Source organism: Pagrus major, chromosome 2 (genome assembly GCF_040436345.1).
Source record: "Pagrus major chromosome 2, Pma_NU_1.0".
In the NCBI taxonomy this organism is placed as follows: Eukaryota; Metazoa; Chordata; class Actinopteri; order Spariformes; family Sparidae; genus Pagrus; species Pagrus major.
This window is the reverse complement of record NC_133216.1, coordinates 15,077,301-15,099,690: the sequence shown is the minus strand read 5'-3', so window position 1 is coordinate 15,099,690 and position 22,390 is coordinate 15,077,301. Positions and strand designations below refer to the sequence as shown.

General features: G+C 42.8%; 1 protein-coding gene across 1 annotated transcript in view; it reads right to left on the bottom strand.

Annotated features, from left to right (window-relative positions):
• Nucleotides 1-1,226: 1,226 nt before the first annotated feature.
• arhgap35a (Rho GTPase activating protein 35a) overlaps nt 1,227-22,390 on the bottom strand; it is a 69,326-nt gene continuing 48,162 nt past the window's right edge. Inside the window, exons 3-7 of the mRNA XM_073483065.1 lie at nt 18,123-18,264; nt 10,092-10,169; nt 8,301-8,432; nt 6,702-6,807; nt 1,227-5,389 (exon numbers count right to left, since the gene is read on the bottom strand). Coding sequence (XP_073339166.1) covers nt 4,891-5,389; nt 6,702-6,807; nt 8,301-8,432; nt 10,092-10,169; nt 18,123-18,264 — 957 coding nt within the window. The 3' untranslated portion in view covers nt 1,227-4,890. The remainder of the gene's footprint in view (nt 5,390-6,701; nt 6,808-8,300; nt 8,433-10,091; nt 10,170-18,122; nt 18,265-22,390) is intronic.

The window sequence follows — 22,390 nt, the reverse complement described above, 5'->3', positions numbered from 1 at the left end:
TGCAAGATAAAGCCGAGGGGTTTCAGTTCAAGATTATCAACAAGAAATTAATTGATAATCATGCAACTATTTTTTTATTATATTTTACCAGAACCTCTTCTAATCTTTAATTTTGTAACAGCCGGATAATCTGACCTCTTTAAGCATCTAAAATCTTTTAATGGACGTCTCTTCATTTCATGGTGTCACATGCTTAAAAGGTTAGGAAACACTGATAAAGACCATTACCTGCATGGATGGATTATTGAACAGGTCTACTGGGCACAGGGCCCAGATGTGTCAGGGGGCACCCGGGCCAGAGCCTCTGATTGAAGTGACTGTTAACATTTCTTTAAATCTTTGTAGTCAATCATAGGACTAAATAGAGACTCAAAATGAACACAAAGCCACAGAAAACAACAACAGAGACACAAAACTACCACAAGATGATAACAAACAACTGTGCGGAGAAACAAAACAACTACAAAGACAAAAGAAAAGAAAGAAACAAGGGACACACACCTGCCACAAAGACACAAAACAACTACAAAAGGACATAAACACAACTACAAAGGGACACACACCTGCCACAAAGACACAAAACAACTGCAAAGGGACGTTGATGAAGGTTCTGTCATCCAGTTCATGGTAACTTCTAAGTGCTGTATTGTAGGCAACTGGACTCGTTTCAGTTTCTTGAAGACGTTTCATCCGAGAGGCTTCTTCAGTTCTAACTAACTGGAGGGGACTACAAAGGGACACACACCTGCCATAGACATAAAACAACTACAAAAAAAGACACACCTATTACAAAAAGAGATAAAATTATTACAAACAGACCCTGTCTCTTTCAATTTTGGTGTGCTCCTATAAAAAAGAAGTGAAGAGCCTTATGAATGTGCCCAGCGGCCCGTTGTCTCATAATCCGTCCATGATTTCCCGCTTTAAAACTTTGGTTTGGAAATCTGGATAAGTGTTTGCTCATACGTAATGTGCTGATTTTTCATGTGGTGCTGATAAACAGCTATGTATGAGTTCTTTCTCGATGTTGTTAACAGCAGTTTGACTCACAAACCTTTCCAGAGCTTTGTGTTGATTCATTTAAAGTTTGAAGTTGATGAAGGATTTGTTACTGCAGACGGTGTCCCAGGACGTTCACCTCGCTCCTCAGACTCGATCAGGATTTCCTTTACCTGTTCCACGCGTCACTGATTGCTCATGTGTAACAAAGAGACACGAAGCAGATGTTTTACAAGATTTGATTTATTAACTATGATACAGATCACATAAGGCCTTGCTGTATACACCATTCCCATTGAGACAAATTACCATACTCAGCAAATAATGACAGGTTTTTTGTTTGATGTTATCTTTTCTCTTTACAGTACTTCATTTCTTTTTTTTTTTATCATTTTCTTTTCCCCCCATTATTTCTTAATATTTTTTTTTATCATCTCTTAAATAGTGAGAGTGGTGGAGCCCTCTTCCTTGGTTGGGAAGAAATCATGCACTATACTGGGCTGGTCTCTCAATCGTTCACAAAGAAATTGTTAAAAAAAAAAAAAAAATGCTTTGTATTTTTTTTAATTATTAAAATAAAACATAAAAAGAAACTTTATTTTTTTTCTATCACCACTGACTAAAGGGCAAAGTGTTAGACCCCCTAACATACCAATAAACAACCATTTGAATATAGTTTTGCTTGTTTCTCATTTTAACTTAACAGACATCTGTCACCATTGTTGCAAGAAAGAAAAGAAAAAAGAAAAAGAAAAGCAATGCAGCCACATGTTATCGCTTAACCAAAGTCACATTTTTAATTCAATTGTTCTTCTAAACTGTCACTTTGCTTCCCATCTCTCCCTCGACCCTTTTTTCCACAGTCTTTGGCTGCCTCACAGTCAGTTCAGTATTAACACATTGATATACACAGGGAACGCCACTGGCCGGCGTTCACACACAAGTACCAGTGGTCACCCCTCCTTCCTCCCTCCGTCTCCCAAATAATGATCCCATTCACCAGCTCGCTGTCTGTCTTCCCTCCCTCTCGCTCTCCCCAATCTCTCCCCCATCTCTCTCACACTTTCTCTGAGGATCAGTGTGTGTAATCTGGACGAGCTAACAGGGTTACACAGCGGGGTAATGACCGCAAGGAGAACTGCATTCCTCTCCTTCACGTTTGTTTGGATCACGCTGGTGTCTGGCCGTCTGCCAAGCACAGCTTGCTAGCATGTTAGCTCAAACCCACCCACCCAAACACACACTCTTTAATTCCTCCATCACACACACACACATACATCCACACACAAGGTAAATAGGTAGTGTAGACTGATAAAAGCTCCTGTAAGAGTTCAGTGATTGGTTAAAAGGCTTGGGTTTTTTTTTTTTTTTCACTCCTTTTGGGAGGAGAGGACAGTCTGGGGAGACATGCAGAGATGCAATTCAGTGTCAAACAGAATAAGTGACCTTGCTGAGCATCTGCTTAACATTAACACACGTAAGTTCACATGCGCACACTCTTTGTCGAGACACACATGCGTGCACACACACACTTCAAAAAGCTGCTTCGATCAGGGCTCAGCAGTTCCTCTCGAGCCCCATCTCGCCCGTTTCTACGGTAACAGCAGACTGGGCCGAGGAATTCTGGGATGCTCCACTCCAGTCATGCAGACGGATGAATGGACTGTCTGTTCCGTCTCTCCCGGACCCAAATGTCTCTCTTGGACAGGGAATGACTCGGGGATGTGGTGGCATAACAGTGACAGCAGGGGGAATCTGGTGCAGTGGTTACACTCTTGCAAATCATATTTCGAGTCCGGAGAGAGCAGGTTTGAGTCGTCTTTCCAGAGAAATGATGCTGTGCCGTTCGAGGACAGCGTGCTGAGGCCTGGAGCAGTGGTTACCAATTATTTCTAACGATAAAAAGCCTCCCACCTGTCTAAGCTCTTACTCTCTGGCCCGTGATGCTACATTGTGCCTCAATCTCCTAAATCTCCATTTCCTTCCACTTAAATATGGCGTCTGGGAGGTGGCACGCACTCCTCTACAAAGGGCTGAGTGCTCTGGTGAAGTGGAAACTAACAACAGAAGACAGAGAGGCAATTTTATTCACTGCATGTCTAATCAACTGCAACACAGCCACTTGCTTTTTTGCTACAGAGCCTGAATCTAAATAATCTCAATTGATTTGTACCAGAGTGAAAACTGCTGTTGTTATTTTATTTGCCCTCTGACACTTCATGAGCTCCAGAGTTAAAATCACCTGACATACAATGATGAAAAATCATAACAATTGCACCTATAAGAGAATCTGACGCTACAAAAAAAAAATTGAAAAAAAAAAAAAAACAGTAGGAAAATGGTGCTACGCCCATGCAGTAGTGGAGGCGAGGTTATGGCTGCAACACCCAGTTCTTCCTCTAGATGTCAGTGGTGTGCTCCCAGAGAAAGAGAGTAGGGTGGACTGACAATAAAGTGAAAAGGTGGCTGTCATGTCACAGCAGCTCCAATTTAAAATGTGCCTTCAAAGTGCTCAGAAAAGTGCTTTTTGAACAAGGTCCTCACTGTGGAAACTGCAGCGTCGACTCGCTCGTAAAAACCACTGGAGCGTGAAAGAAGCAACATGACAGGTGAAGGTCCAACCCTGGAATTATTCCCACTATCTGCCTAATACAGGGAAATTCAGGTTACACAAAATGGCATGGATACATGCGCACACAGTCACACAGACACTTGCACACAAGGCCACTCATTGAGCAATAGGCCAGGAGATCTCTGTGTTCTTGTGAAATGAAGAACAGAGTAAAAAAGAGTGGGAATGTGACTGTAGAATCAAGATTTGGACCAATTAAAATATCCACTTTTTAAGCTGCTTTCTTCACGTGTTTACAAAGATGAGGTCGAAGTTCAAACCGAGAGAGAGAGAGAGAGCAAACAGGAGACTGGGAGGAGGAGCCTTCCCAGAATGCCAAGGGTGTGAGAGCCCCCATAATCCTTCGCTCCAATTTGCTGCCTAGCTAGATCCGGTCGGTTGAGATTGTTTTTTTGTTTTTTTTCTGTGCTTGGCATACTGCCTTGACTGAAACTGAATTTTTGTGAGTGTGTGTGTGTGTGTGAGGGGTTGACTGATAGGAATGTGTAAGTCGCAGAGGACAGAACATCCTGTCGGGTGAGTAGTAAGACGTGTTTCTTGCTCCAGTCCTCTGCACACATGAAATAAACAAACGCATGTTCAGGACTCGCTCTCTGCTCTCCAGGTAGGTACAGCAGGTGGGTTGGTTTGCAAAAACTGACCACCAAAATTCCCAGCACAGTTAGACGCTACTACGGGATTGAGGAGGATGGTTGTCGGAGGCACACTGGCCACTGGGTGTTTGTGTCAAGTGTGTGTCTGTTTGTGTGTGTGTGGTGAAGCAATCCCAACATAACAGATCATATTCGCCCTCGCACTTTACTTCCGAGGCCCCTCCCTGAGTCCCTTTAACAGTTACTGGCATCATCTCACTCTTCTTCATTAGTGTGTTTGTGTCTAGGTTCTCTATAAGGCAAGGAGGGCAGGTCTAGATGAAGCGAGACTGAGAGACAAAGGGATAAAGTGGCGAGGAGGGAGAAAGATCATACTGCCAGTTCAGAGGCTCTTCAGTGTTCCCCTTTTTCTGCGTTGCGTGTGTGTCCATTTTTCTAAAAGCAAACGGAGGTTCAAGCGCCCCCTTCTTCTCCCAAACATGTAGGTTTCTCCCTGTACATACTGCATCTCACTCAATCTCTCCCAACTTCTCTTCCTACCTCCTGTTCTCAATTCATCTTCTTTAATTCCTTCCCAAAACTTCAAAATCTCTTATTCCGAACCCTTAAATCTCTCTGAATTTTGTTATCCGTCATTTTTTTTCCCTCTTTCCCTTGATCCCTGGTTCACAGCGTGTGTTGTTCCGTAGGGGGGTGATGGGGGTGCAGGGAGGGTGGCAGCAGGGCTGGGATCGGGGATTGAGGGGTGGCAGGAGGGGAGTGGGGCGGGGACTGATGTTGATGTTGATGGTGGTGGTGGTGATGGTGGTGGTGGTGGTGGATAGGGGGGCCGTAATGGGGGATGACAGGTGGGGTGGCGGGAAGGACGTAGGGAGTCGGGGACGGAGTCGGCGAGGATGAGTAGCCTCCAGCCATGCAGGAGTAGGCCGAGGTTCCTCCCCCGGAGGAGAGCGTGGAGGTGGGGGAGCCGGGCAGGCCATCAGCCAGTGGCTGATTGTAGAAGAAGTACGAGCACTGGTGGATGAAGCTCTCGATGATTGTCTGGTAGGTGCGGGTGGCAGTCAGGGCGTCCATGGTGGTGAAGTCTGGTCTCATCAGTGTGGGCCAGAAACAGATGGACAGGTTCTCACTGGTCATCAGGTTCAACTTGTTGTTCTGGCTCACCCTGGGATACACAAAGAATGTCATTTTAGCAGAAACTTTCAGAAAAGGGATGCTTCACATGATCTGCTGCTGATCAAAACCTCATGGTGTCCTCTGTATCTCCTGATCACATAAGCTGATGCTATTATGGAAGGCTTTCGCTCATAATATGGCATGAAATTGAAACAGTAGAAGTCTCTTTTATCTACAATGTATACTGTTTATTATTAGGCTGCATCTAACAATTATTTTCATTATTGATTAATCTGACAATCATTTTCCGAGAGTTCTAGATGATGTCACCAAATATCTTCTTTTGTTGGGCAAACAGTCCAAAACTTAAAGATGATCAGTTAACAGTGATATATAGCAGAGAAGAACAGAAAATCCAAAGACTGGAGAAACTGGAACCAGAAAGTGTTTAAGATTCTTGCTTAAAATTGCTTTCAATAACAATTGATTATCAGTATAGTCACTGATTAATTTCTTGGCAATCGATATTTGCAACTTATCTAATATTTTTTATTTTTAAATAATTTAACAAGTCTATGCTAGCAACTCTGAGAGGCACAGTGGTGTTGTAAGCTCAATGCTAATGCTAACATACTCACAATATTAGTATGCTGATGTTTATGTGGAATGCTTACCATGATCATTGTATTATCTTAGCTTAGTGTGTTAGCATGCTAACATTTGCTTATTAGCACTAAACACAAGGCCCACACTGAGACTTCATAGGAGTGCAATGCTAGAACAGTGGACTGATTCTCAAAACCTGTCACTTAAATTACCCACAATGCAACTTAGTCACTGAGTGACATCATTGGAGGAAATTTATCAAATTACATGCAGCTTCCTCTGGAACCACAAAAGGCTTTATACAATTTTTTTTCACGAATGCAGTAGTACTCCCCAACACCTTTAAACACACTTTAATGTGTAAAATTGGTGGAGTTACCCTTTAATCATCTTTTGACCCCTTCAGATTTATCATGGGACCTCTCTGGTGTCCTGACCCACAGGCAGGGACCCATCTGATATATAATATAATTATACAAACTCTTCCTGGCATTTTTGGAGCACATGCAGAAGTCAATTTGTCTTACCTAAGCTGACAGAGCTACTAATACATAAACAAACTGCAACATCCATTACCTTCCACACACAAATACAGATTAAATAACCTCGGTGTTAACACAGATCATGACTCAACCTGAGTAAAACCTCTATTCTGTCAGTTTCGGTGATGTCACCATGAGGTCACTTGACTGGGTGACCGGCGGTGTAGTCAGCACGGCTGTCAGAGGCCATCTCTGACCCCGTCACTCACTCACTTGTTCAAGTGGCTGATGACATATTTGAAGACCTCGTAATTCTCCTTGGGGAAGCGGCGCAGAATGTCCTTCATCGTCTGGAAGCGCTGCTCCCTATCGTTGATCTCTGAATGGTGGCAGAGAGAGACGAGAGGTTAGAGGAGGGAGGAAAGTGGCTGAAAGAAAAGATTAGGGGAATCTGAGGAAAAGATGTCAGGGGAGTGTGAGAGTACAGAAAGATGAGGAGGGACAGGAGGAGAGGGGGGTGTACAATAGAGGAGAGTTTGAAGAGCATAGTGAAAGCAATTGGATTCAGCTCTCAAAGAATCCGTGCAGGACACAGTGATTTCATCCTACAACAGTACGAGTTTCACACATCCAAGTGATGAAAACACACACGCACGCGATTCAAAAGGACTCCAAACTACACTTCACCAGACAAAGACCACACACATTCCAGGGGAGAAACATACTGCGCATACACCCATCACAACGTCCTATAAACACACACACACACTCACTCACGTACACACTCACACAACCAAACATTCACTCACATACACTGGGTGTGTTGAGCCTGATGGCAGCGAGGAGTGAGTCAGAAAAAGCTGACGTCACCAGCTAACACAGTCCATCCTGTGTGAATGTGAGCGAGGCGAGAGAGCAGCAGATGTTCTCATCCACATCGCAAATGTGATTTACAATCAGAGAATCTGAGTTTGTATTCCCTCAATGAGGTCAGCGTGGATCAAAAACAGATTTGAGGCGTAGTGGCTTCACACAGCCTCAGTTCCTCCTGCTGCACATCCATCATCGGCAATCAAAACTTAACTAACTTCCTACGGCTTATTTAAAGCAACGTCACCATGACAATATCCACTAACATCCACCGCAGCTTTTTTCTACATCTCTCTTCTCCTCCACCTCTTCTGAAAATGCCAAGCATAATTTGCTATTTTCTCTCGTCTCCACCTCACTTTTTCTCTTTCACTCTCTCCTCTTTTTCCTCTATTGTGGCACAGACTGCAGGAGCTTTATCAGGTCTCTGTCACGGCTGAAGGGTCTCGCTGGGGCCGTTAAACACACACACACACTCACACACACGCACATGCAGAGCTTGGTGAGTGACAGCAGCCTTGCGGCCCCGGGGTAAATCTCTGGCGCGATGCAAGACTAAGCTACGCCTTAAATCTCCATTCCGACAGATTACAGGACACAAAGAGAAAAAGAGGGGCCGTGGAAAGCGCAGGAGCACCCTCGTTTATCTAACATATGACTGTTTTCTCATGACTTCATCCGGACCCTGTTATCCATAGCGCTCCTGCATCCCTCCATCATGTGCAATCATCCCCACATCCTCCCTCCCCAAAGCTTTAAATATTCTCTCCTCCATCCATTTTTCCTCCGTTGCCCGGCTCCTCACCGAGGAGGCAAATCCAATTCTCCCCATGGATGGATTTGGATTGCAAGAGTTTTGCTTGTTAGGTTAAAGAAAAGTTACAATGAAGGGGAAAGGATTTAAGGCGAAATCCAATACACCCCGGATTTTTTGTGGACAACTCGCCCCACATCCCTCTTCCCCGCGTGTCCCCTCACACCCAGACCCGCCCCAGGACTTACTGAAGGCCTCCACCAGCTCTCCCTGCATGTTGTAGGGCACCAGAGGCTCAGGTAGCTCAGAGAAGAAGGCCTTCATGGCTCCGGCTACTGTGTTGATGGTGAAGTCTTTCTCCACCAGGTCCAGGTTGTGGTCTGGAAAAGGGTGAAATGGAAAGAAGACATTTTGAGCAAAAAACACACATAGCACATGTATACAGTAAATAAGGTATGTGGGCAAAATGGACAGATTATTAAAACTTCAGGAACAACAGCTCTGTGAAAAGAAAATGGCTAAAGCTTGCTTTGTAAATGTCTCATCCACCATGTCACCAGCCATAACTCGCATTGCATTATTTACAATACGTCACCCAAGGAAGAGCCATGTGAGGTAATCTGTCCAATCAGCAGAGCCATCTGGTTGGTTACATCACTCTCCTGGTGTGTTATCGTAATGCGGATCTGCTTGTCAGTGACGTTATGTGAAGTTTGGACTAAGAAGTAAAAGGACATTAAATACCGCAATCTCTACAGTTTACCCGAAAACTAGACTTAGGACGCCTTCGAGATCAATCACGATCAAATTTTGCCAGATCACCCATCCCTTCATGGTGCCTCGACTTATCAATGAACAGGAGTGTTTTATGGAAATGATGGACTTTTATATGAGTTTTCTATCAATGTGATAAAGTACTTTTATTTGTCAGGTGTTACATTTTCTGGATCAAAAACAGACATTCCTGTTGCGTCATTGATTTTACAGAAAATGTATTAAATCATGATATATATCGATATTACAATGTGAAATTACTGTTTATGATTGTTCCAAGTGTTTTATCCATTTCACCCACATACTGCCCAAACAGGAGTGTCTCTGACTTCTCAATTTCTCTCAGTCTTTGGTGATGTAACTCAGCATCGTTTTGGTTTATAAACACACTTAAATAAAAGCAGAATTAACTGTAGACAATTATAAAGTCGATTTGAGCAGAGCGAGACAGCTCAGACAGTAAAACCACTAGAGTGGTGCTCTAGTGCTCTAGGGAGAGCATGTGTGTGTGCAAGAGACTTAATTAAAAAAAGCCATTTTCTGATAACTTTTTACTTACTACAGAAGGGTAGCATGTGTAGAAGTGAGAGTGGCAAGAAAAAAGTAATACAGATACGCGGAGCGGCTTCTTAAAACAGCCTCCCATTTAGAGAGTTTCCAGAACGTGGTGGTTCTGATGCTGCTTTTCTCCTGTAATGAGTTATCTGAATCTTCCGGGAGCTGATGAAGTGCCATCTTCAGTATGGCTATGAGGCACCTTCGCTGTAGTTTCGCCTGTAATTGTCTCGTCCTATCGGCCTGAGGCTCCGAATGATTCAACGCGGGGCTTCAACTCTGATTACCCGTGTTGGATTTTAACCTCGACCAGGCGTGGACGTCCGCGTACACACATCCGTGCACAGGCCATCTTGCTCTGCTATCTATCTCGGCAGCGACATGCTTCATTAACCAAACCAATCTGGAGGTAATTAACTGCCCGCGCCAGATAGACACACGCGTGGAAACACACAAGTTGAGAGCACTTGTACAGTACACACATGCAGGAGCAGGTAGGAGATTGAGGAGGCAGCTCCGCAGTCTAAAAAGGAAGCCAAGGCCAATTCCCTCAGTAGAATTAATACCCTTGGTTAATTAAGGGGATCCAGGCTTGTTATAGATAGAGGCACACACAGAAACACTCACATCTTCATGGCCTTTTCCTCACACGAAGCAATTGTACAGCTGAATCATGAATTAGCATGTGTGAGTCAGAAAAAGTGACTTACCTTGGTCAAACTGCCGCTGCATGCTCTCCATCTCCGCCTTGTTCCCGCTGACCCTGTAGATGCCCTCTGTGCTCAACCCTATTGGAAAGGGAGAGAGAAAAGAGGAGTTTTATTAGCCCAGTGTTGGTTTCATGTGTTTAATTTGCACCGAGTATTTACAGCAGCTGATCAATCACCTCCTTAGATATATCACTACGCCGGGTACAGATGCACTCTGAAGGGCTGAAAAAGTAGAGCTAATGCAGGCAGCTCTAATGGCTTCTCCTCGTGTCCTGTTCCATCTAAACACACTATTAGCACTATTTATTAAACTCATAAAGAACTCCTGCAGGCCTGCTAAGAGCCCACTGGTACACTGTGACAGGCCGAGGTTGCTTCAGTGCCACACACTTTCAAATGACTTGAGGAACTGCAGACGCCATGTGCTTTGTGTCTCACATCCAACGTCCTACTTAGGAAGATATTTACTGAGGATTTGCAGCATTTCTTTCGACACTTAACAGTCAAATTGTGTGACTTAAAGTGGCAACAGACAACTTTTTTTGCTTCTTTATCATTCTGAAGTAAATAGTCATTGCACAGTGTAATGGATGTAGAACAAGGCCACCATCTGCTTATAGATTGGTTCCCTATAAAACGTCTCTTTCACTTTGCCATTCAGCCTGCCCACCGGGAATGCTTTTCCCCCCAAAGATAAAGGCAGCAGGTTTGGGCCGATGTTAGATATAATCGAATATCGCCGTTGTTTTTTGCTTTGGACATTAGCCAGGCTGCTAGTTATAGCTATGTTGAAAACACTGCGACAGCAGCAGCAACAGTGCTACCACAGAGAAGCACTAGGAGGGGGAAGAGTTGAAAGGTTATCCACTTCTGCTTTAATATCTGGAAAAAACACTGTTTTGTTGAACACACACGTCCAGAAGGTGTTATATAGTATACACTTTGGTGCATTTGATAATTCAGTCGACTAAAGTGGCAGCAATGAAGAACACTGCAGGTGAATACATTAGGTGCCTTAACAAGAGCTTTCCATTCATTACTTCAACAACACAAAACAAAACAGCAGGGATGCAATTTTTCACACAATTCAGCCTGTCTGTTTTTTCTCAACTTCAGCTTGAATATGTACTTTCCCAGACTTTTAATGGATCACAGCAGGTGCACTCTGAAGAAGCCAATTGAATACTTATTAAGGAGGCCTGTTTGGATTTTTATAATCCATTTACAGCAATAACCTTCTCCTTTACAATCTAATAAAGTCGACAGTTTTCTATAAGTTTTAAGACAAAAAAATCTCGCTGATTTTGCGCAACTCTGCCAGGCCTTTTTAATTAAATCACTGATCTTTTTTGTCGAGCTGACAACTACCGACTAAATAAGCTAATATTTCCTCACATGCTGTCTAACTTTCATCCTGCGGGAAAAAAAATAGAGGTTTGAAAACTGTCAGCCTTTCAAAATATTTTAAGTTCAGCCACGGAGAGCGCTTGTTTTTAGCTCCACTGCTTTGCAGACATGCTCAAAACATGTCTTCAACAGCTCAGCGTCAGTTCTTAATTAGCATATCACATCAGTCGTATGTACTGTGAGTAAATACCACCCGAAATTGGAAGGAATTTAACTGGTGGTAATTTGCAGTCTTGTATTGGACGAAATGGATCCATACTCATATAGATTGTAAGCATTCACCTCAAAGGAGGACAGTTACAGAAACCTCATTAATATTTTTTCCTATTTAAACAAGATAAGGTTCCACCTCCCACCCTTGAAATTCTCTGTTCGTCGACACTTTGGAGGCAATACAGGGAGACAAAGAGCAATCCAGAGGGAGTGAGGGAGATAGGGAGTGGCAGAAAAAGAAGGCGAGATAGAGAGAGGCAGGGAGGAAATGAGAGAGCTCTCAGTCAAGGCATACAGCATCGATCTGCTCCTTCTACCAATCAATTATCCACAAAAGCTTTTCTAGCCAGACACTAGGAAAACAGGGATGGGAGGAGAGATAGGGAGGGGGGGGAGAGGCGCAGCAGTGGTGGGGGAGAGAGAGCGAGAGATAGGGGCAACATAGGACGAGCACCCATGTATGAGAGAGATAGCGGGGGAGTGTGAGGACGTCTAGGAGTGAGGGTCAGACTGATGAAAGAGAGACTGAGAAAAAATAAAGGGATTAAGATAAGGAGGGATATATAGAGGGATGGGAAATGTGTTAGAAACAACAAAACACATAAAAGATGGAGGTTACAGGAGAATGAACACCACAAGGCAGAGGGAGGGGGAGAAAAGTCAGTGGATGAAGAAGGTCAATGTAAGAGTTTTACAGTGATAGCTCTGAAAGGTGAGCGCTCCAAAACAGACGGCAGCATCCTCTTCCTCTGGGGTCAAACAAAGCACCAGCACTTCCTGGGGTCAACGTAAATATGAGCACTTCCTGTGGCAAACAGCATCCTGAAACAATGTGTGCTTAAGCCCTATAGAAAGTTTAACGTCTGCATTTAAAAAGGGACCGTTCACCCCAAATAAAAAATACATATTTTTCCTCTTACCTGCAGCACTATTAATCCATGTAGGTTGTTTTGGTGTGAGTTTTAGAGATGCCTGCCTCGTCTCGAATGAAATGGAACAATATCAGATTTCTACTCCACAATTATTCATTAAAAACAAACTTCAGGCACTCATGCATGGAGCAGGAACAAAAACAAAATACCTTTTATAATTCAAAAAAACAAAACAGAAATTTGTTTGCCAAGTTTAAAAAATGTTTGCTGATCTTTGTCCTCCATTTTGTACCCCAATGAAAGACCTTCAAGGTCGAAATCTGTCAGTGTTTTATTGTTCTGTAAGTAGCCATGTTCTGAATGAAAGCTTTTAAACCTTATTTAAGTATTTTTGTTCCTTGAGTGCCTGATGTTTGTTTTTTCCTCTCATTGGCTGACCCTTTTCTTCAAGAGCATCTGTGTTTTTCTTGAATTTGATAATATAAAGACAGTCCAGGAGCACACCACTACCTTTTTCATAAATTAAGAAACAACTATTATTTGTGTATCTGCTCATGGACAAGAGGCTTGTGTTTGTGACAGCGCAGATGCAAACTTTAATGGCTTTTACTCTCCAACTTAGCTAGCTTTGTTAGCTCTTTGTTAGCTCTTGTCCTTGAGTAGATGCACATTTCCTGTGCAGTGATACAGCCAGCGGGTGTAGTTCGGTAGAAAGAAAGAAAGCAGTTCCTTCATGAAACTGCTCACAACAAGGTGTGTGGATTACTTTGAGTAACCAGGACATGATTTCTGCAAAGAGACATTACTTTTAAGCTTTTCAAATATAATTTTTTGGCGCTGCAAACACCATAAGCAGAGTGCCAACTACTTCCATTATGTAAGCAGACACATCTACGGCTGATATCTCCACAACTCGGCAACTCACCAAACAATCTAGATGGATAAATAGTACTACAGTTAAGAGGAAAAAATATGTATTTTTGATTGTGGGGTGAACTGTCCCTTTAAGCTACTGTCAATCCTACAATCCTACTATACTACAGCGCACATAGGACAGATAAATCAATACTTTTATTAGGTACCTCTAACCTCATGCAATGCACATAACATCAACAACATAAAACCTCTATGGTGACTTTGCAGCTTCTATCAGCACTCAAGTGGCCAAAATCCCCCCGTGAGCCTCCAATCACTCAAAGTCTGAGAGCACGACGAGTGCTCCTGCAGCATGCGACTGTCTGACAACACTCCAGCTGATCCCACATCAGCCCGGACCGCAGCGTCTCTCCGGGTTCAGCAGCCCAGAGGCCGATTTCATAGTTCACCACGAAAAAACAGCCTATCGCTGGGTGCTGCCCTTTCCGTCGCTATGGAGGCTCCCACGGCCAGGAGATATGCCCGCGCACGCTAACACACATTCATCACCTCGGCACCCATGAGCCGACCACACTGCGGCTATACCACGCTGAGAGAAAGGCAGAGCCGAGGAGAGATAACAGCAGACCCTCCGGATTGATTTTTATATAGTTGCTATCCAACAAGAATGCACGAAAAGCACACAAAATAACACATCCACCCCTATTATTCTGGAGGACAAAGGGAGAGAGGTATGAAGTACAATTAAAAGGCGACAAAGAAATGAGACTTTTGAATAGAACATCTTCAAACAAAGAGGTTTGGTTCAGTGTATTGCCAAAAAATATTAATTTAAAATGTGAAATAATAAGAAAATGTTGCATTTTCTCACTTGTAAATCAGATTTTCTATCCTTTACCACATAGACTAAGGTCAGTTTTTTCCAGATTCACACTTTAAGATGATTATCGATGACATTTAAGCAGACAAGAATAAAAGCTGGGTTTGGGTTTAACTTAGCTGGGACTATTTTTGTTAGAAGAAAGAGGGAAAAGGGAAGGATGTAGGTCAAAGCTGCAGGTCCAGGGTCAGCCTCACAACGTCACTCATTATCAGCTCACACTATAGTGACAAACATAGTGTCAGCGCTGTGCGGTAATTTCCTGCAAGCGCCATTACACCCACAGATTGTGGACGCCGATACGGGATAAGTGAAGTCAGACTTATGGCAGCTACAATCAGAACTAAGTAGCACATTGTAACTCGTTTCCCCTCCAGCAGCAGTCCTTCTCTGTGCGGGTGTGTGCCACTCTGTGCTGCATGTGTTAGTGTGTAAACAAACTATTCTTATTGGTTGTGACGGCGAGGTGTGTGGAATAACCAGTGAGTACTGTACTTAAGTACGGTAAGGGTACTTGTAATCTACTTGAGTATTTCCATTTCTTGCTAATTTATACTTCAACTCCACTACATTTTGGAGGCAAATATTGTACTTTTGAATCTACTACATTTATTTGATTACTTTAGTTACTAGTTACTTTGCAGATTACATGCTGCATCAGTGTGTATATGTGTATAATTTACTTACTAACTAGTTTTGATACTCAAGTACATTTAATATCAGTTACTTTTGTTCAAGCAGTATTCATATGGGTGACTTTCACTTTCACCACAGTAACATTTAACACAATATCTTTATTTTTACTCAGGTATGATTTTTGAGTAGTCTTTACAACACTGCAAATAACACAGGAGCTCACTAAACATTTACAGAAAAGAGCTGAGCCCAAACATTCCTCCAATTTCCTACCTTACGTTATTGATCGGACAGAGGGAGCGATGGGGCAGAACATTACCTGGCAACCCCCTGGCTAAAACACACCCGGACACACACACAAACACATATACTCACGCACAAAGCATACTGACAAGAGGAAGGAGAGAAAGCAATGAAGGAGGGAAAAAGGAGATGGAGGTAAAAATGCAGTGAATTGAGAGAGGTGACGGTACGACAGGGGGAGAAATAGAAATATGGGTTAGCAGGAAGATGAAAGAAATCAAATGTGACAAGTGAAGGTACAGCGGGAGGAAGATGACTGGATCAGAATAAAGAAGTCGAGGAACAAGGGCACAGGAGGAGAGGAGGAAACAGAGGATTAGGCGAAATACTAAAGGAGTGAGTGAGGGTGAGAGGTGGAAAACACCTCCGGAGCAGCGCTGCATGCACACACCAGTCTGCATGTATATTCAACCAGTTTCTCTCCTTCATCCAGAAGTAAGTGCTGTGACTGCTCCAGTTAACACGTGAACAGGGAGAGGTGAAATCTAACGTGATGCCTTGTTATCTAGAGCTTTGGCCCTGTACTCCTGCACAGAGGAGGGCTGTGGATGTTTTGTGAGGCCGCAGTAATCCACAAACACAGAGTCTTTAATCAGGACGAAGATTACACTGGAATGATTTGGCATGTTAGTAAGCAGCAGACAAACTCACTTGGACAAATGCAACTTAACCTATGCAAGGTGACAATAACATAAATGAGTGTGTACATTTTTATGCAACATTAACTTTCATTTAACTAACAAGTGTAAAAAAGTTCCCTATACCACCTTTAATTTGCTTTAAGACTAACATTCAAGCCAAAGTATCTGCACAGGAACTACGTTTGACGTCATATAAAGGGGTGAAGCAATGTATCTGTATTGATGATAACGTGATGTTTAAAAAATATATCATCTTTGATATCATCTTAATAATACACACCTCTTAAATCACATTCATTTCTTTGCATTCCAGGTTTGTCAAAGTAGGTGGCGATAACGCACCTTAGATGATAAGCAGATGGAAAGTCAGGGGAAGCTTCACAGCAAGACAGTGTTGCAGCATCCTCCTAATCAACTGAAGTGGATGGGGACTTGTTCTAAAATATTAAAAAATGGCTCCATATAGCTCATCCAGTGTAATCAAAGTCTCTCGAAACGACGAGATCCCAAATTGTTTTGAAGTGACGTTATTTACACCTTATTTAATGCTGAAATCTCACTGAGCTAAAAGTGTTAGCATGCACGCCATCTGAAGTGGGTCCACAAGCTCAACTGCGCATCGAGGGTGTAAATAACGTTTTTTTCATGTCAATTTTTCATCTCTTGGCTTCCAGAGACTTGGATGGAGCCCTTTTTATCTTTTGTTACTTGTTTTTTACATTTTAAAACACGTCCCAATCTACTTCAGTTGTTTAGGAGAATGCTGCAACGCTGTTTTGCTGTGAAGCTCCAGAAATGTTTTGTGGACTACGAAACTTCACCCGAAGTAGATAATGTCAAAATTTTCATTTTTGGTTGAACTAATCCTTTAATGCTGTTTGCCGCCAGCCATAAAACGGAGATACTAAATTAATTTAATAGTTGTTTTTGTGCTTTAAACAGTAATATTGACTTGACAACCCTAGGTCATATCCCTTTTACTTTTCTGGAACATTTGGGGGGAGGTTACAATTTGAAATTATGAACTTGTAAATTTTATTCATTATTATTAATAGAGTCGAAATAAAAACATTATTGAAGAAAAAAAAAAATTCTACTACTCCACCACTTCAATATTGTATTCCTGGCAGCATGGAGAGAGCTTTGGAACAGCATTTAGAGCGTCATACTGAAAAATAATCACTCCTTATTTTATGAACCCAATTTCCTAATAATTCTGAGGGAAATTTCCTTGTTAAATAGAAAAAGTGTCTTTGGCAGTTCTTTTAGCTACATATAAGTTAGTCGAGTTGAGTTAACTAAATAATAATACGCAAAAAATCCAAATAATATAAAATGTTTAGACGTTTGGTGGTGGAGGATTGGCAGCAGACTGATGACTTCAGTATCTAAAATCCTGGTTACTGCCCAGCCAAGAATAGAGACATGTGCCAGTATCTATACATCGACCCTGCGCTAAGTCGCCTCCGGTTTACTGTAACAGCTGGTGTCAGACTGAAAGGCAGGCTGGCAGTCCTACAGGCCAGTGGGGCACCAGAACAGCCTGGCAGGGGGCCTGACATCTGGGCAACAGGGTAGCAAGGTTAGAGGAGGCTATCCAACCACATCTGTGCTCCCAGTACTCCCAGAGAGGAGAAGAGAGGAGAACCTTGGCTTTTCTGAGGCTCTGATGACTCATTTTAAAGTTGCTGTATATAAAATAAGTAACCTGCTTCCCCCATGGATGTTATCACACTTCATTCATCTTTAATTTTATGAGACAGCTATCTAGGTTATCAAAAAAGTACGTTTATATCCCCCCATGGTTCACATCCCTGGAGGTGCCCGCGTATAAAGCCTACAGCTCAGCCAAACACCACCATTTATCAAACAAAGAATAAGGGAGACACAAAAGAAAGCACCGTTGCACGCGCACACAGACACAAAGGCTGCGTGTGATTTAAGGAGGACGACAGAATCACAGTCTGAGAGGCGAAGACCACAGTACATAACAATCCCAGCGGGGAGGAGGATTAAGATAAGGGAAGAAATGCAGGGAAAAGGGAGAGATCAAAGGAGGCAGGTATAGCATACGCAGAGGCAGAATGGAGCCTTTGAAATCATTTTAAAAAGAGTTAATACTTAAATGACTGGAAACAACAGCCCGTGCTTCTCCTATTAAGCATCTGTACTCATTATTATGTAAATTAAAGCAGAGTCGTACCTGTTGTTTCAATAAAACGGATGCACTTCTCAATGAAGACTGGGATCGGCCTCTCAGGAGTGACCACTGTGGGCAATGGCATACCGAAGTAGTTGCTTTCGATGGGTTTGGAGATGGAATGCCTGGGTTTGGGTCGCGGTTTCTAGGGGGAAAAAATTGAGAAGAAAGAGGAGATTGGTGAGAGAGATTATTTGACATAGGACAACATTTCAAAAACGACACCGAGCCTAGTGGCATTGTTCCTGAGATGACTTGATTTCAACGGGAAAGAAGATGACCTGTTTCAAAGTGTTTTATGTTTGTGTCTACTGGAGCAAAAAGGTGAACACACCCATCCCGCACATTCCTTCAAACCTTAAACTGATAAGTAATCAGACATTCCTGTCTTGAACCCTGTTCTGTGCAAAGTCAGATATACATCAGCTCCTTCATCGCTCTGGTCTCGTCATCCTCGCCCTCCTTTCCTTTTTGCATTCAGTGTTTCTCTCTCTCTCTCTACTGCACTGCAGCTCTCAGATAATCAAACTCACTTATTCATTGTTTAATTACTTTCTAACTCCCGTTATTCTCCTGTTAAGAGACCTCTAATACACTCCTGCAACATCCTACGCCTGCCTCCGTATGGCCGAGGCATCAGCAGTAATTGTACTGCGCTTTAATGGTGTTCAGTGGGAATGTTTTGAAGGCCCCTGAGGCCTGGATCTCTAGTAAGTCTGTCAGCCCCCCGAGGCTCTGCCCTGGCAGGCAGGGTGGTGAGGCAGGGATGCATGGTTGGCTGGGCACATACAGACTGTGGGAGCAGTGCAGGCCTGACAGATAGACACAGGGAAGGAGCAGGGGAGTGCTCATTAGAGAGAAGGAGCCCGGCGTGCCCTCTGCTCCAGATACCGGCCTCGCTGCACTCCACCAAACATTTTCGATACCATGTATATACATGCTCGCTCACAGCGGTAAGCCGAAACACTAATTAAGACTGAGTAGATCAACAAAGGGTCACCTGGACTTCGTCTGCACTGCCTCTTGTTTGAACATTTAGTGAATTTATTCAGTTGTTAGGCTGTAGTTTTTGGCTCAATAGTGCTGCAAAGTTATCTTCTTTCATTAGGCTTCCACCTAAAAGAGCCTGACCAGTACATCTGCAGGCCAATATTGTTGGCTGATATGTGGTTATTATAGTTTAATCATTATCAGCCCTGCATGTGGGGAGATACCCAAAAGAGATGGAAAAGTATACTGCAGCAATACATGTTTTATTTGCAGCATTCCTATATTAAATAGTGTCTTAAATATACTACAAGGAACATTTAAATGGTTATGAAACAGTCTCAATCTAATACTGAAGCCTGTATATCACCTATAAATAAACCTACACAAACAAGACAATCAGCAAGAAGATGGCTATTTCTACATAGTTATTATAGTTATTCTTGATAATTTATTCAGGTTGGATGAATCATAAAACTAGAATGGCTCTCAGAAGAGCACATACCTCAGCCAAGGCCAAACAGTCCCCTTTAACTGCATACAATTATTCTCACTCATAGATACCAGCCACCTAAATATGCCTATTTTTTTTTCATCAAGATCGATGCATTACTCCCTGAGAAATTAACGGAAATGTTGAATAATTCTGAAAATGTTAAAGGAAGTGAGAAAAATTCCTGAATCTTTCATTCGAATGCGCACCAAAAGTTAATGGAGTTTACTCTGACTCAACCAACAACCAACCTAGAAACAGACACAGGTGAAAATATAATTTCCTTGGCAGTGCCGAGGATGAACTGAGGGGTCTCACAGCCTCAGGAAAGAAGTGGCTCTGTAGTCTGGTACAGCACTAAAACAAAGTTTGCTTCGTTTCACCGTGGTCATATTACAGTCATTGACCTTAGCCACAAATAGATGCATCACCTCATTGCCGTGCATCCTGCAAACAGCTGTGTTTAAAAAAAGAAAAATTGTAATAAAAAAAAATTGGTTCTTTCTTTCACTCTGTTCCATAACAAACATGCACTAGCCAGATCAAGATCTTTACGACAGGAAGTGGGAGTGCTCATACGACTTTTGTCCACAGGGGCCGCCAGAATCAACACAAAATGAAAGTTCCTTGTAGCAGTTGTAATGTGTTTTTCCTTATAGTTAAAATTCAAAATAATAACGGTTGCGGTCAGCTTCATGAAAGATCTTATTCTTCAACTCCAATATATTTTCACTCATGTCTTTTCTCTGAAAATGTTTAAAAAAGAAATGAATATATTGTTATACTGATCAGTATTGGCTTCAAAGCTCCAGCACCATTCAGGCTCCTCTACCTCGGGTATTTTTATATCATAAATTGTAGAAAAAGGGCACTGTCGCTACGTCATCTGTCAACTGGGTGCTCAAGTGTCAAGAAAACAAAATGTCACAGATAACTCGGCGGCACTGACTGCCTTATTGGAAGAGTCTGCACTTTATTCAGTTCAGCCCCCCCCCCACGAGATGCTGATGAAAGCTCTGCGCTGACACACAACTGCAGACTTTTCCCAGCGAGACAGTAACTTCTGCCCAGTTATCTTTCAATCCTTACTGGAATTCCTTCACTTATCACTCCAGCTACCTCCCACGCTGCCCTGCCCGATCCCGATCCCTCTGTGACACTCAACATAGAGTCATCCTTATACTTGTGGCTATGTCGCATATGAATGTGAAGTATGTTTTCGTGCCTTTGCATCTGCACAAAACACCCACGAGGCTTTAATTGAATTCAAAGGTTAAGTAATAATAGACATGACGCTACAGGACAACAGCCTAGGTGGTAGCGGAGAGCTCCGCTGTCATAACTGCCAGCTTGAGTTTTGCAGCTCATAATTTATTTGTGTCCTATCACACTGACTGTGTTGTATATCTGTGCCCTATCTCAGTTTAGCAGACTGTCTCCATGCTCTCCCCCTCCTCTCTTCCACCCACTTTTTCTCTCTCACTGTCTTCTCCCCCTGCAGTTTTGCCTTCTGGCCACTCCTTTTAGTTGCTGACTGAGACAGGATATTTTGCCAGCGCTGAGAAGACAAAACAGACCTCTACCACAAAAGACAAACAAAACACATCCTTAATAATAACATACAGACATCATGGCGAGCGTTTACATACACAGCAGGCTGACACACACAAAGCCGCAATACAAAAAAAGTGCAATCATAAATCCTTTTTCTCTCTGACGTGGTTTCATTTTCTTTCTGAGGTTGTGTTTTCTACTGTTCTTTGATTGTCTCCCTCCCTCTTGTTTCTTGTGAGAGGACACTAGACTGGAACTAGGTGACTGAGGAATCTGAAGCATTCCTCTTGCTGGCTGAGGAGGTTTGAAAAAAAAAAAAAAAAAGCTGCAGGAGAGGGAGAGAGAGAGGAAACGTTTCCGGCCACTTGCTGAGGGAGGGCGGGCAGGACAGAGACACAGTTGGTCATTGCCTGAGGTAAAGGGGTTTTTAAAATGGGCTAAGAGTGTACTTTCAATTATTTGTTCCTACCCGTCATGACTCAGAGTGGTAGACAATACCCTAAGGCTTTGACCAGGAAAGTGTTTACACTGCATAAACCCAAAATTGGACTTTGTGTTAACCCTGACAAGCTACTAACAGGAACGGCTGCTTCTGTATCAACTCCAAGTCACTGCTTTACAATACATCTCCCCGAAATGACCAAATAACTCCATAATACGTCAGTTATCCGGAGGTGACTTTCAGGCTGCAGCAGATTGAAAATGGACTCTTATCTCTGAGACAGCTGCTTAGAAAACAGCTGATGGAATTTGATCACTTTGTTACAACCACAATTAAGCCATAACGGCCTTTAATGTAGACATCCAGACCCCAGACTGCTGGAGGGCGCAAACCAGAGGCACTAATTAGAGTAATGATGACGACACTGATCTCAATTCTGCTGGCTTGGGGATATGTTTTGAAACATGTAGGTTTATAATGTGCTATTTGATACCTTATTGATCCAGCTTGCCTCCCTCTGATGGCAGGATCAGAGCATAGGGGCGGGTTAAAGTCAGAGTTACTGGAGCTTGTATACTCAAAGGGTAACTCCACCATTTTTACACATTAAAGAGTGTTGAGAGTGATACTGCATCTGGAGCCTACATACCCACATTGCAACTTAGCCACTGAGTGACATCACTGGAGGCAATTCATCAAATTTCACGCAGCTTCCTCTGGAGCCACAAAATGCTTTATACTCCTGTTTTCATATACTGTATGTAGAAGTACTCCCCAAGACCTCAAAACACAATT